General features: G+C 50.3%; 1 protein-coding gene and 1 long non-coding RNA gene across 3 annotated transcripts in view; one reads left to right on the top strand and one right to left on the bottom strand.

Annotated features, from left to right (window-relative positions):
- Positions 1–254: 254 nt before the first annotated feature.
- The window catches only part of LOC138740945 (uncharacterized), a 111,647-nt gene continuing 97,968 nt past the window's right edge, over positions 255–13,933 (top strand). For both annotated transcript variants that reach the window (XR_011343220.1, XR_011343221.1), the window contains exon 1: positions 255–445. This is a non-coding gene — a long non-coding RNA (uncharacterized lncRNA). The remainder of the gene's footprint in view (positions 446–13,933) is intronic.
- On the bottom strand, positions 1,827–5,198 carry LOC138740940 (uncharacterized). Its single transcript, XM_069894305.1, has 2 exons — positions 3,213–5,198; positions 1,827–2,939 (listed from the first exon to the last, which is right to left on the bottom strand). The coding sequence occupies exons 1-2, from the start codon at positions 5,152–5,154 to the stop codon at positions 2,905–2,907; spliced, it is 1,977 nt and encodes a 658-aa protein (XP_069750406.1). The 5' UTR covers positions 5,155–5,198; the 3' UTR covers positions 1,827–2,904.

Below are 13,933 nucleotides of genomic sequence, written 5' to 3'. Positions count from 1 at the left end.
CTGATGGTCAAATTTCCACATTTCAGGCCAGTTTTATCCCGCACTCCCTTTTCCCTTATCCTTCGCTGCTTTATTCCCCCTTGTTCCCGGTTCCAATGAACACTTCGCTTCCCCAAGTGCACATTGGATCTGCAAATGTCTCTGTGAAGACCCTGAGCACAGTGACAGCCCGCGGCTGCTCCTCCGATTGACAGCTGCCTCTGTCCCATCACGTGACGATCTCCCCTGCCTAGGCGTGTGCGTGCTGACGTCATAGGCCCACGAGCGTAACAGCACCGTTTCCTCAGCAACGGTCCAATTCATGGTGGAGGCTGCGGTTTGAGCTTGGGGGAGGAGATGAGAAATGAACCGGGCTGAGCCGGAGCAGCCGTGGGGTGGATCTTGGGGAGCGGCCCCGGCCCCTGTTTGAGCCACGCTGCGCTGAGGAGGAGGAAGAGCTGCTGCGGTGAGAGTGCGGCCTTGGGGAGGGAGAGGGAGAGGGCGAGGGCGAGGGCGGGGGAACAATGCAGGGACCGCAGCTCCTGTCACACAGACCCTGTCAGGGAGAAGTGACCCTGACAAGCCGTGGGCAGCGAGAATATCCGGCTGCAGCCCCTCTCCCCCCGCACGAATGGGTGGGATCAGCAGTCGGACTGACGGAGGGGCGGACAGGAGGCAGACAGGGAGCGGGTTCCCCACCACAGGCAGGATCGGCTCGCTGGGGGAGGGGCAGGAATCTCCTGTGATCGTCCCCCTCTCAAACACGGACACCCGGGGGCATCCTCTTGGGGGAGATCCCTTCTCAGGGGAAATCGCAGCACGAGCCGGGTCAGTGGCCCCACCACTAGGGCTGCTGTGAAGCAGGGTGGCGCTCAGTCCCATTGAGCAGTGACTGGGGACTCTGGTCCTGGGCACAGAGGCACTTGTGTGAGGGGATCCAGGACGGGGAGTTGCCTGCTTGGTGCCAGGGTTAGGGATGTTTCACAATTGGCTCAGGGTATCCTGGACGGGGAGAAGGTTCATCTCATGACATTGGCAGGAAGAAAGATGAGATCTTGCAGATGGAGTTTACAGTATATAAAATTAGAAATGCAGTGTTGTTACCTCAATGCCACGAATCAGTATAGGGAAGGAATTGGAAAACCTTCCAGTCAAACATGTGATAAAGGAGCTGGTGCAGGTCTGATGGCTTCAGATATATGGCACTCACATCCAGAGTTGGTGGGATGTGCACAATATGGACAGATTAGTATCGTACTTTATTCCAACGATGTCAGCCAGGAGTGTAATGCTAATTCTTTTGGTGCAGGAACTGACAAAATGCCTGCCATTTCCTATATTGTCTCTCTGTATGTGTCACACCCATTTTGTGTACCTGCTCAGTACATGAACATGAATAGGGCTTCTTGTAATGTCAAGCACTAAAGCAAGATGAAAGAAATATATGAATTCCAGAGCTTCACAGAAATATAATGATAGTTTCACTAATGTAATTAGCAGTATTTTTTTGCCCAACAGCCATCACCCTGTCTCCCCATCCCCAACCCCAACACACACTTCTGTAAAGTCCCCTGTTTTACATCTGCACTCGAGACACAGTTATGAACTCAGGAGCCCCTTGTCCGTGATGAATGAGGTGAGCATCTTACTCATTCGTATCAGCTACTGTGCAACATGTCAATCTACACAATGACTCAGTGCAGATTCCATCAGGAGGTGATGAGTAGGATTAAATGTCTAACTTTGGCGGTTGTCTTGGGTAAACTTATACCTCTCATTTTGTTCATTTTAGATTGGTCACAGTGTTTGAGCTACCGAAAGAAAATAGACACACACACCGAGAGCAGTTCAGTTTATACAAAAGTTTATTACTAATTTAAAAGCTGATTTCACACTACAATATGCAAGCCCTTTCCAACTATACTTATCAACGCTTGGACTGGTCCCAACTGCCAAAGCGAGGCAACGACTGCACACTTGTAGTAGGTTGTCAGGGCGCCGGTAGCAGCTTCTCCACCTCCCCCGACCGGGACGTTGCTCGGACTCTGGCTGTTCTTCCTTCTTGACAAGGGGTGTTCCCACCCCTCGGAGAGTCTAAACTTCAGCAGCAGGACCACAGGCTTATATACCCCAAAAACAATTAATCATGCGCCTACTCCTTCTAATATTTGTCAGTCAAAATCAAAACTGAACATTACATTCTACAATTTAGAAGATTAATTATTATGGAACCAGGATGTTATAATTTCCTGGTTTATCTCGTAGATACAAATACTTATTAAAACTTCTCGAGCAAGACAGGTTGTGACCAATTCGTCTATATCAGAGTGTTGCATTTGACAACTGCTTTCCCTGGGCCTCACAGTGGAATTCCATTTCCAAGTGTATCTTCAGATAAGTCCCCATGGCTGAGTTTAATTACATCTGCTAGTTCTGAAAGTAAGGTGACCTGCGTGTGGACCCAGTGTCGTCAGTTCCACATAAGCAAAAAGCATCTGGGTACATGGTTTTAATCCTCCATTACATCCCACCCCTTGGTCACAATCTGTCATTTGCGAGGCCTAACCAGTATTTGAGTACAGAGGGAGCGAAAAAAGAGAAATCAAAACAACAATTACAAAGATAAGCAATGACGCGAGCAACCAACGGAGGATAGTGTGGCCCACCCCCCCAAATGTAGCAGTTAGCCATGAGAAAGGATTCCAACCAAGGCTCAAATTATCCTTGTTGGCCACAATACTCAGGTACTGGAGCTCACGAACAGATTTTGAAACATGCTGAACAATAACATATTTATATAAGCTGCACTTGAGGCTGGTGACCGAGGACTTCCTTGGTGTAATGCATCGGACCGTGTTTCCCACGGGGAACTCCCTTGGAACGTCCTCGACATTACAAATCCAATTGCTGGCATCAAAGCAGCTGTTAAGCCAGATCACCAGGAGTGTAAAATGGAGAACCTGGAACAAAGAAGCCTGACACATGTCACTCACGATACCATAAGCGTTCAGTGTTTAAACAGACTAAATCATCCTGTCCCTCAATAGCTACCCACCGAGTGTTACCCTGGGCAGGTGTCACTATTTCCCCTTTTACAGGAGGGCCACTACCTGGTGGTGCCACCCATACCTTTTGTCCAACATTCTCTAGTTCGGGGATGGGGGGCAATGACTGTTATTCCTCTGGAATAGGCTGTAATTCAGGAGCGTGAAGAAGTCGGTGGAAAGGTGTACCTCCTTTTAAAGGGCGATGATTCAAATTGTCGACTGCCTGCTGCAGCACATGGCACCATCCCTTCTGGGTCCCCAGTGATGTTTCCAAACGAATTTGTTCCTTCAGTAAGCCGTTCATTTGTTCAACTAACCCGGCAGCCTGCGGGTAATAAGGAATATGGTGGACCCATAAAATACCGTTGTCATTTGCCCAATCACAGATTGCTTTCCCGGAGAAGTGCGAGCCATTATCAGAGTGAATCTCCTCTGGAACATCATAACGATAAATCAAATGGTTTAGTCCTTGGATAGTGCTAGCTTGGTCAGCCGTCTTGGTGGGAAAAGTAAAAACCAGGCCCGAAAAGGTGTCAACCATTACTAGGATGTAATATTTACCCATACAGTTTAGCATGGGGCCTATGTAATCAATTTGCCAGACCGCAGCTGAGTGAGCACCCCGTTTTATTCGGCCATGTGGACCAGGTGGAATGGTATGGAACTTCACAAGCTGACATTCTGGGCATGTACGTACGACCATGCGGACATCATCCTGATGGACGGATAAAGCATGTGTACGGGACCACATAGCTGATCCCTTCTCCCCCAAATGACCACTCTGTTCATGTGCCCATCGAGCCAGGGGGACGGTATCAGCACAGCTGATAGTGGCAAGCTGATCTGCTACTGCATTATGTTGAGCCATGTTAGTCGCCATATTGGTATGGGCATCAACGTGATAAACGGTTATCTCACGATGGTGGGAAGCATCCCACAACAGCTGCCACAACTCTTTGCCCCATACTGGGCGGTCATGTATCATCCAGTTGTTCTTTTGCAAATCAGGCATCCATACCACAAGTCCATTAGCCAAAGCCCAGGAATCAGTAAACAGGCGAAGAGGGTGATCATGGGGATCTAGTGGTAAAGTGACTGCCTTCAACTCAGCATACTGACTGGAGCCACCATCCCCCTCCTCCGATAAGTGAGTTCCTGACCTGGGATGGTAAGCCACCTGTTCGTGTACGCGGCCCACCCCTTCAGGCCCTCTGGTCGCACGACTCTGAATATACCACTTCCATTTAACAATAGAAGACTGCTGAGCCCGCCCGATCTTTAGATTAGCGTCATTAGCCAGGACCCAATTCATTATAGGAAGTGCAGGTCGCAATTGAACATCTGCATCACCTGTCATTCTTTCAGTCTCTAGCAGGGCCCAGTAACAGGCTAGTAACTGTTGTTCAAAAACAGAATAACGAGTGGCAGCCTCAGGCATGGTACGTGACCAGAATCCCAGTGGGACTCGGCGATCCTCTTGTTTCTGCCAGAGGCTCCAGGAGGCCACATCATCAATATAATGGTGAATTGAGAGGGAAGGCGATACTGGAAGGTGGGTGAAGGTATACTGGTGCCCCTTCCAGGTAAAGGCGATCTGATCCTGTGAGTCCTCAGCTATAAGAATACTGAAGAAGGCGTTAGCAAGAATAATGACAGCATACCATGTTCCTGAGTTCCCAGTAGCAATGTTTTCAGTAAGGGTGACAATGTCCGGAACTGCTGAAGCAAGTGGTGGGGCATGTTTGTTCAAAAAACGATAATCAACTGTCATTCTCCAGGAGCCGTCCGGCTTCTGGACCGGCCAAACAGGGCTATTAAAGGGCGACGTTGCGGGCCTCACTACCCCTTCTTCTTGCAGAGCATCGATGGTGGCAGTAATCTCTTCCTGCCCCCCAGGGAGACGATATTGTGGAATGCACACTGGTTTCATGGGGGCTGGCACCATCACAGGATCCCACTTAACCTGACCCACTACTAGTTTTCTTGTAATAGTTCGAATTCCAAATTCAAATCCCCCTTGGCTAGTATTAAGGGCCAACCCGGCCAACATATTAATACCCAGGATACACTCGTCAGTAGCAGCCACCAGGGCATGTAACCAGACAGGGGAAGGGCTATCACCCACCATGGCACAGACTTTTATTTCCTTTGCCAGGGTGACCGCTCCTCCCAACCCCTCTATTCGAAAGGCCGGTCCAGTCCAGAGGTCGGGATTACCAGGAATCACCGAGTGCTCTGCACCGGTGTCGACCAAAGCCAAGTATTGGCGATCATTACCCCCACCCCAGTGGATTGTTAACGGTATGTAGGGCCGCGGATCCCCGTGTGTGCGCCGTGTCTCGATGGAGTAGACACGGGAATCCTGCCCACACCTTCAGGCTTCAGAAGGGTTCGGGGGCTTCCAGGACCACATGCTATTGTTATCTTTAAGAGCCTGTTTAACCCATTGTTTTACCTCATCATGAGAAACTGGAGCAGGAGAAGCCAGCTCGATAGAAGCAGCAGTGGGAGCAGAAAGCACAGCTGGGCCAGGAGGACTCAGCAGCTGGGGATGATGTTCCCCTGCTTTTTGCCTAAATCGATCTCCAATAGCAGCCAGCTCTTTTACAGAGAAATCACGGATCATTGACTCCTTCCGACCCCTGTTCCCACTTTGGCTCACAGGGTCCTCCACCCAGTCTAGGGGAGGAGGTGGAGGCCATCCAACAGAGGGAGTAGGCCATAGAGCATAAGCAGGGGTTTGGGTATTTTCCCCTGGGTCCACATGGGAAACCGGGGTATCTATCCCTTCCATCTCTACCCTTACATCATCCCCCCTTCTGTCTGTTTGGGAAATCTGCTGCCTTATAGGGCGGGCGTGAACAGCAGATGGAGAGGGTAGTATGTTAGACACATGCTGAGGAGTATCTGCATTATTACCATTGTCATTCCAGATATTCCCATCCCAATCCTCAATTACATCAGGATCGTCACCATTCCTTATCATGGCATGAATACGATATGGATCGGGTTCTACTCCATGCCTTTCCTTACCTGCACAGAGCTGCTGCTGGAGTTTAATATTACGGCAAATCATTTGGTCATGCTTATCTTCCCATTCTTTGGCTCTGTCCTGACTGGTGCGAACAATCTTGCTCATCATGGAACAGCATTGTCGCAGGACTTCTAGCTCCTCCTCTAATTGCTTTCTTTTGCACTGAGATTCTACTTCTCTTTGAATTAATTCTGCTTCACGCTGAACGGAGTGGCGTAATGCTGTGGCCAGCAACCAAAAACCATTCGTCAGCGTTCCCTTTTTATCAGGAAATTTACTTTCTTGAAGGAGAGTGGCAACCCGCTCTCCCAGAGGTGCACTTGATGAGTCTAACTTCTCATCCCAACTAATGGGTGGTCCCAACAAAGACAGGGTATTGGCCAACATGCCAAACCCATCGTCTTTGGAAGTCCATCCAGGAATCAAGAACTGCTCAGGGCTCACCTCTTTCTTTCGGCGAAACATCTTGAGACCAATCCTGCTCGCAGCGCCAATTGTCTTGGGTAAACTTATACCTCTCATTTTGTTCATTTTAGATTGGTCACAGTGTTTGAGCTACCGAAAGAAAATAGACACACACACCGAGAGCAGTTCAGTTTATACAAAAGTTTATTACTAATTTAAAAGCTGATTTCACACTACAATATGCAAGCCCTTTCCAACTATACTTATCAACGCTTGGACTGGTCCCAACTGCCAAAGCGAGGCAACGACTGCACACTTGTAGTAGGTTGTCAGGGCGCCAGTAGCAGCTTCTCCACCTCCCCCGACCGGGACGTTGCTCGGACTCTGGCTGTTCTTCCTTCTTGACAAGGGGTGTTCCCACCCCTCGGAGAGTCTAAACTTCAGCAGCAGGACCACAGGCTTATATACCCCAAAAACAATTAATCATGCGCCTACTCCTTCTAATATTTGTCAGTCAAAATCAAAACTGAACATTACATTCTACAATTTAGAAGATTAATTATTATGGAACCAGGATGTTATAATTTCCTGGTTTATCTCGTAGATACAAAGACTTATTAAAACTTCTCGAGCAAGACAGGTTGTGACCAATTCGTCAATTTCAGAGTGTTGCATTTGACAACTGCTTTCCCTGGGCCTCACAGTGGAATTCCATTTCAAAGTGTATCTTCAGATAAGTCCCCATGGCTGAGTTTAATTACATCTGCTTGTTCTGAAAGTAAGGTGACCTGCGTGTGGACCCAGTGTCGTCAGTTCCACATAAGCAAAAAGCATCTGGGTACATGGTTTTAATCCTCCATTACAGCGGTTCACATCCTCATGGAGAACCGGCCCCGCTTGTATTGCCATGTGGTGGGGCAGCCATGGGGAAATGGTGTCGTCAGAGGTTTAAGCGCGCACCCTGGGCATCAATTATGATGTCACAATGCACCAGGTGACTGAGCTCACGCTGCCCTTAAAGGGGCATGCTGAATTTGAATAAAAACAGTGGTTAACGACCCTCAACATGGTGGCTCTGTTTATTCCACTGCTCACAACGGCACAGAGGTGACCCCGATGAGCCCAAACATTTTCTGGACTCAAAACACCATAAATTCAGCAGAAGTTAATGCTGTCTCCATCAAGCCTCCCCACTTTTAGACCCACCGACCGAGAAAGTGGTTCGGTCAGGCGGAAGCACAATTTCAACTCCGCAACATCTCCTCAGATGCCACCATATTCTATCATGTCGTGCACTCTGGAGCATGGTACGGCAGCGAGGGTGGACAACATCATCCACCACCCCCTGGCATTAGGCAAGTACACCACCATCAAAGACCTGCTGCTTGGAACTTTTGGTCTAACTCCCCAGCTATGGGCTTCCAGGCTCCTTCACCTAGTTGGACTTGGTGCCTGTCGTTCGTCGGCACTGATGGACAAAATGCTGGCCCTGGCGGAAGACCACAGCCTTGTTTTCTCTTCCGCCATATATTCCTGGTACAGATGCCGGAGGACATTCAGCTGCTCCTCACAGATGAAGACTTCTTGAAACCAAGGAGAACAGCACCCCTTGTGGATGCCCTCTGGCGCACGAAAAGGGAATGAGGCAGCCCTCAACGAGGTGACATGACCAGGAGCCAGCCGACCGCAAGCCGCTCCCAAGTTCAAGCCAGAGGAGGGCCAGTCAACCTGGTGTTTCTACCACCAGCGGTGGGGAACGCAAGCCTGTAAGTGCCACCAGCCACAAACAGCCTCCTTCATGTGACAGACAGATCCACCAGTTGCCGATTCCTGGTGGACACAGGCTAAGCTCAGTGTCCTACCACCCATAGCATTAGAGACTCGCACCCGATCTCGAGGTCCAACCCTGCGGGGGGCCAACGGCTCCACCATCAGGACCTATGGCACCCGCAGGGCACAGATCCAGATAGGGAAGAAGTTCCACTGGAGGCTCATCCTAGCCTCCGTGGGTACCGCGCTGTTAGGGGCCTACTTACTCAGAGCTCATGGCCTACTGGATGACATGAAGGTCAAAAAGGTGGTCAATGCCTGGACATTTAACTCCACCCGACTGGACACAGCGGAAGCCTGCAGGCCCGAAATTGCCACCGTAGCTGCCACCAGGGACGAGTTCGATGAGATCCTCCACGAATTCCCCACCATCTTAGAGCCACGATTTAATGCTGCCCTGCCCCACCATGGGTCTTCCACCACATTGCCTCACAGGGTCCCCTGCTGTATGCTGGACCCAGATGTCTGCCGCCCAAGAAGCTCCAGCAGGCAAAGGAGGAGTTTTCCTGGCTTCAGGAACTGGGAATCATCCGGCGTTCAGACAGCACCTGTGCATCGCGCTCCATATGGTCCTGAAATCGTCCGGGGGCTGGAGACCGTGTGGGGGCTACCCTCAGTTGAATGATGCAACCCCCCCCCCCCCTCCCGGACAGGTACCCGGTGCCCCACACACAGAACTTCTCCACAAACCTCCACAGTGGACCTTGTGCGGGATACCATCAGATCCCGGTGCATCCAGACAATGTGGGTAAGATGGCCATTATCACTCCTTTCAGCCTCTTCGAATTCCTGCATACGCCCTTCGGTCTAAAGAACATGGCCCATATGTTCCAGCACCTCATGGATGCGGTTGGAAAAGACCTGGACTTTGTGTTCATTTACTTGGATGATATTCTCATTGCCCGTCGCAACCACGATGAACACAAAGCCCACCGCCACACACTCTTTGCCCGGCTGGCAGACTTGGGTCTTAATGCAGCCAAATGCCAGTTCAGCAAGGAGTCCCTCCAGTTGCTGGTGCCAGAGAAGGTAGCGGCTGTTCACCAATTGCCCAAACCCTCCACCCTGAAAGGCCTCCAAGAGTTCTCAAGGATGGTGAACTTTTACCATCGTTTCATCCCCGGAGCCGCATGCAACATGCGCCCATTGTTCGCGCTCTTGGTGGTCAGAGCAGGCAGACAGGGCTTTCATCGCGACAAAGGAGGCTCTAGCCCACGCCACTGGTGCACCCGTGGCCAGAGACGCACAAGATGCTCTCCGTGGATGCCTCAGCTACTGCAGTAGGGTGCATTCTGGACATTGGCTCGATGGACAATGGCACCTGCTGGCCTTTTTCAGCAAGCAGCTGTTCCCGCCGGAGCTCAAATATAGCGCCTTCAACCGGGAACTCCTGGAGCTATATTTGGCCATCCGCCATTTCTGCTATTTCCTCGAGGGCAGGCCGTTCACAGCCTTCATGGATCATGTCCCTCACTCAAGCACTGGCGATGTCCAAGGATCCGTGTTCTGCCAGACAGCAGTGCCACCTCTCGTACATGTCTGAGTTCATGACCGACATCCGACACATGGCTGATAAGGACAATGTAGTGGCGGATGGGCTCTCCTGTCCAGCTATCAACACTCTGGCACCAAGCCTGGATTATGAGCAACTGGCTCAGGCACAGAGGAACGATACAGAGACGCAGGCCTTGCGGACTGCCATCTCGGGCCTCAAACTCAAGGATGTCCGGGTGCTCAGCAACCCAGACACATTGCTCTGTGACGTCTCAACAGGCATGCCTCTCTAGAGGGCGAAGGTCTTCAGTCAGATCCACGACTTCGCTCACCCAGCGGTAAAGACAACTGTGCGGATGGTCGCGTAGCAGTTTATGTGGCACGGGCTGAAGAAGGAGGTGGTGGAACTGTACCAGGTGCCAGACCTCCAAGGTCCAGCGATAGACGCGAGCACCCATCCAGAACTTTGACCCGGCTGTTCGCAAATTCCAACACATCCACGTTGACGTCACCGGGCCCCTGCCGGTTGATGCTCGTTACCTCCTCACGATGTTGGATCAGGCCACAAGGTGGCCAGAGGCTGTCCTGATTAAGGAGGACTCCGCGGAGACATGCGCCAGGGCTCTGGTCAGCCAAGGTATCGCCCGTTTCAGAGTCCCGGCGCACATTATTAGTGACAGAGGGGCGCAGTTGACGTCTGCCCTGTGGACTCAGATGGCAAAGCTCCTGGGGGGTCAAGCCCCACCACACCACAGCATACCACCCGCAGTTCAACGGGTTAATGGAGAGGTTCCACAGGCACCTGAAGGCATCGCTTATGGCCAGGCTCTCTTGACCAGACTGGGCGGACGAACTACCCTGGGTACCTCAGGATTAGGACGGCACCCAAGGAGGACCTGCAGCATAGATGGTCTATGGCGCACTGCTTTCCCTGCCGTATGAGTTTTTTGGCCCAGACCCTGACACCACGGCCACCGACAAAAACCTGCTGGCAGACCTAATGCAGGCAACTGGCCTCCCTATTTCCCCCACCCCCAGCACGCCACGGCACCCGGCTGTTTCATCTCCCCAAAGAGCTCGACTCAGCCCAGTTCGTTTTCATGCAGAGGGGACCACAAGGTGCACCGCTACAGCGACTGTACAAGGGGCCATACAAAGTCTTGCATCAGTCCAGTGGAACCTTCACCCTGGACGTTGGGGGGGAAGAGTGGAACTTTTTACGGTGGACTTATCACAGCCGGTGCTGATGGCTGCGTCCAAGTACCGGGGCCGGCCACCAAGGCGACAGGACGCGTAGCCAGTCTGGGGAGGGAGGTTGTATGGTGGCACACATCCTCATGGCGAACCAGCCCTGCTTGTATCGCCATGTGGCGGGGCAGCCATGGCAAAATGACATCATCAGAGGTTCCTCTCTGACTCCAGCATCCCTTCCTGTGCGCACCCTGGGCAGCGATTATGATGTCACAATGAACTAGGTGACTGAGCTCATGCTCCCCTTAAAGGGGCATGCTGAATTTGAATAAAAACAGTCATTAACGACCCTCAATGATGTGGCTGTGTTTCTTCCACTGCTCACACCGCCACTTAACTTGCATTATTGAACCCACCACCTCTATGGCAGTGCAGATAGAACTTTGGATTGAATCTAACTTCATTTTTCCCTTTGAAACATAATCCATCCATGCCCTCAGTTCAGATCAGGTCATTGGATAGGCGACGACATGCATTTCATCCCAGAAAGAATGCTGTCTCCTTTACTCCATTTACCACCTTATCTCCTCATGAATCCCTGCTTTGGTTTTTCTTTCCTATGCACTTAACCACTCCCTTAGGCACTAGCCACTGCAACACGAATAGTGCAATATTTGTCTCTGCATAGACCCTCGTGCGTCCAGACAGGTGCTCAAACAGACCTTTCATATTATGCAGAGATGTACTGGCCCCTCATCCAATCTAATCTGTATTCAGTGCATGCGATCGGATGTGCTCCATATCAGAGATATAAAAAAACAAATTAAGTGACTGCCTTGCTAATCACCCACGCTCTGTGCGCAGGAACGGCTGCAAACCCTTGATGCAAGCCATTTTAATCTCTTCGATTGTTCCCAAAGCAATCTTTGCTTTTAACATCAAAAGAGAACTGAGCAGTTGAAACCCACTGGACTCTATTCTATTCCAAGCTTATTTTTAGAAATGTCAGTTGTCTGGTGGTGAAGAACACAGAAGCTTAAGCATGTGAGCAAGAGAAGTCTGTTGGTCACTCAAGCATGCTCTGGCACTGAATACCATCAGAGATGACTAACAGTGGATTCAATTCCTCTTCTTAGAATATTTCTCCCAGTCGTCATTCCCCTGTTATATCAAAAAATGTACCCAACTCCACCCAAAATATGTCTGATTATCGAGCCACTCACCCCCTCTCTGTCTCGAAATACATGGTCTGTGAAACCTGAAGGCATCATTTGTTCCAAATACCAGAATCTAAAACCCATTTTGCACCTGGGGATTATGGCTCGTTTGCATGTTCTGACCTGGACATGCGAGCAATATGGTGTTTCTTTAAGAGACAGTAGGTGTGCTTCTAGGCCCATGAGGAGATCCATCAAGAGGTTGATTTGGAATATTGGAGATGCTGGCTTATTTCCTGCTGCTGAGGCTGTGTACCAAAATGATCAGATGGAAATGCAGAGATATCAGTGCAGTCAGTTAATCAACAACTGACTGTAGCAAACATGAATTAATGTGTTAGTTGGATGTTTTAAAAACTGGTATTGGTGTAACTACCAGAAACAGATATTGACTTTCCACAATGGGTGTCAATAGCACTCACCCTACAAGCCCCAAATGGGATCATTGTGTCTGATGGGTAGACAGAGATTGTGAGTATTTTGGCAGAGAGCAGGAGGGGGGAAGAGAAGCAAGGGAGACGGACATGGATTTATATTGCTTTTTCTGATAGAGGTGCTGGAGAAACTCTCCAGCAGCACTGCATCCCTGACGTCGGCAACATGAACGGGATGAGGTTCTTCAAAGAACAGTTTGAGACATGGGTAGCAAGTTAAAAGACCTGGAGTATTCCGATTTGAGGTTCACTCCACGTGTCACAGAGCGGTAAGAAATTGAAAGACAGTGAAGTTGATTCTGTGGCTGAGGAACTGGTGCAGGGTGGAGGCAGAAGTGGAGAACGCAGATCACATCAAGGAGATGTGCTGGGGCTGGTCCAGCAGAGGGATTTGACACAAAACAGTCGTCTTGCTGATGGGAAAGCTACAGCTGATTAAACAGATGAAAGGACACAAGTTCAGTGGACAGGAGAGGCAGAGGCAAGTCTGGAGTCGGTGCTGGGCCAACAACTGTTCACATTATATACAAACAATCTGGAGGTGTGGCAAGATGGCGTAGAAGAAAGACATGTGTTCCACCTCTCCCCAGCTGGATCATTAAATACCCAATTTTTCAATAGCATAAAAGTGATTAAAAGTAAGATTTACAGTTATTTAAATAACAGTGCTCTATGATGGCATCCAATGTGAAAACATTTAAACCTCAGCTTCAGAAAAAACGACCATATAAAAATGCGGAAGAATTGAGGCCTACCTGCATAGCTGAATTCAGGGAGTCTCCAAGCCTCAGAGGACTCCAGCCCAATCGAATCTGACTCCGGCGCTGATCCTGCATCTGCAAGATGGCGCCGGCACATTGGTGAGTTGGGCCGATGCCGACCAGCGTTCACGTGAAGCTGTGCGCGAGGGCGACACAGCCAATAAGGGATCCTGCGAGCCCATGACCTCGCTGGGTGGCCTGGTGGTGCGTAGGGTAGCATCGGAGGATGCCTCTGCGCTCCCGAAGGCCTTGCCTGCATGTGGCATCACAGGCCCGAGAACTGTTGGAGAAAGTCGATGCTGTGGGGGATCCCAAATGCAGGCTTCGGGTGTCCAGACCCGCAGCCGTTCAATGAAAGGACCTATGATGAAGAGGAACGTCCCTTATTGGAATCCGTCCAGGAGGAGGAGCTTACAGTTAAAGAAGGTGAAAGGTGAAAGTGGAATCTGGACTGGATTCAGTGTTCACTGTTTTGGAAGGGATTGCTTGTCAAATACAGCAAATGCATAATATGTCAAAACAAATATCAACTCAAATGAAT

The sequence above is a fragment of the Narcine bancroftii genome, chromosome 8 (assembly GCF_036971445.1).
Source record: "Narcine bancroftii isolate sNarBan1 chromosome 8, sNarBan1.hap1, whole genome shotgun sequence".
NCBI lineage: Eukaryota > Metazoa > Chordata > Chondrichthyes > Torpediniformes > Narcinidae > Narcine > Narcine bancroftii.
Note: the sequence above shows the minus strand (reverse complement) of the source record. Positions and strands in the feature narration are given on the sequence as shown.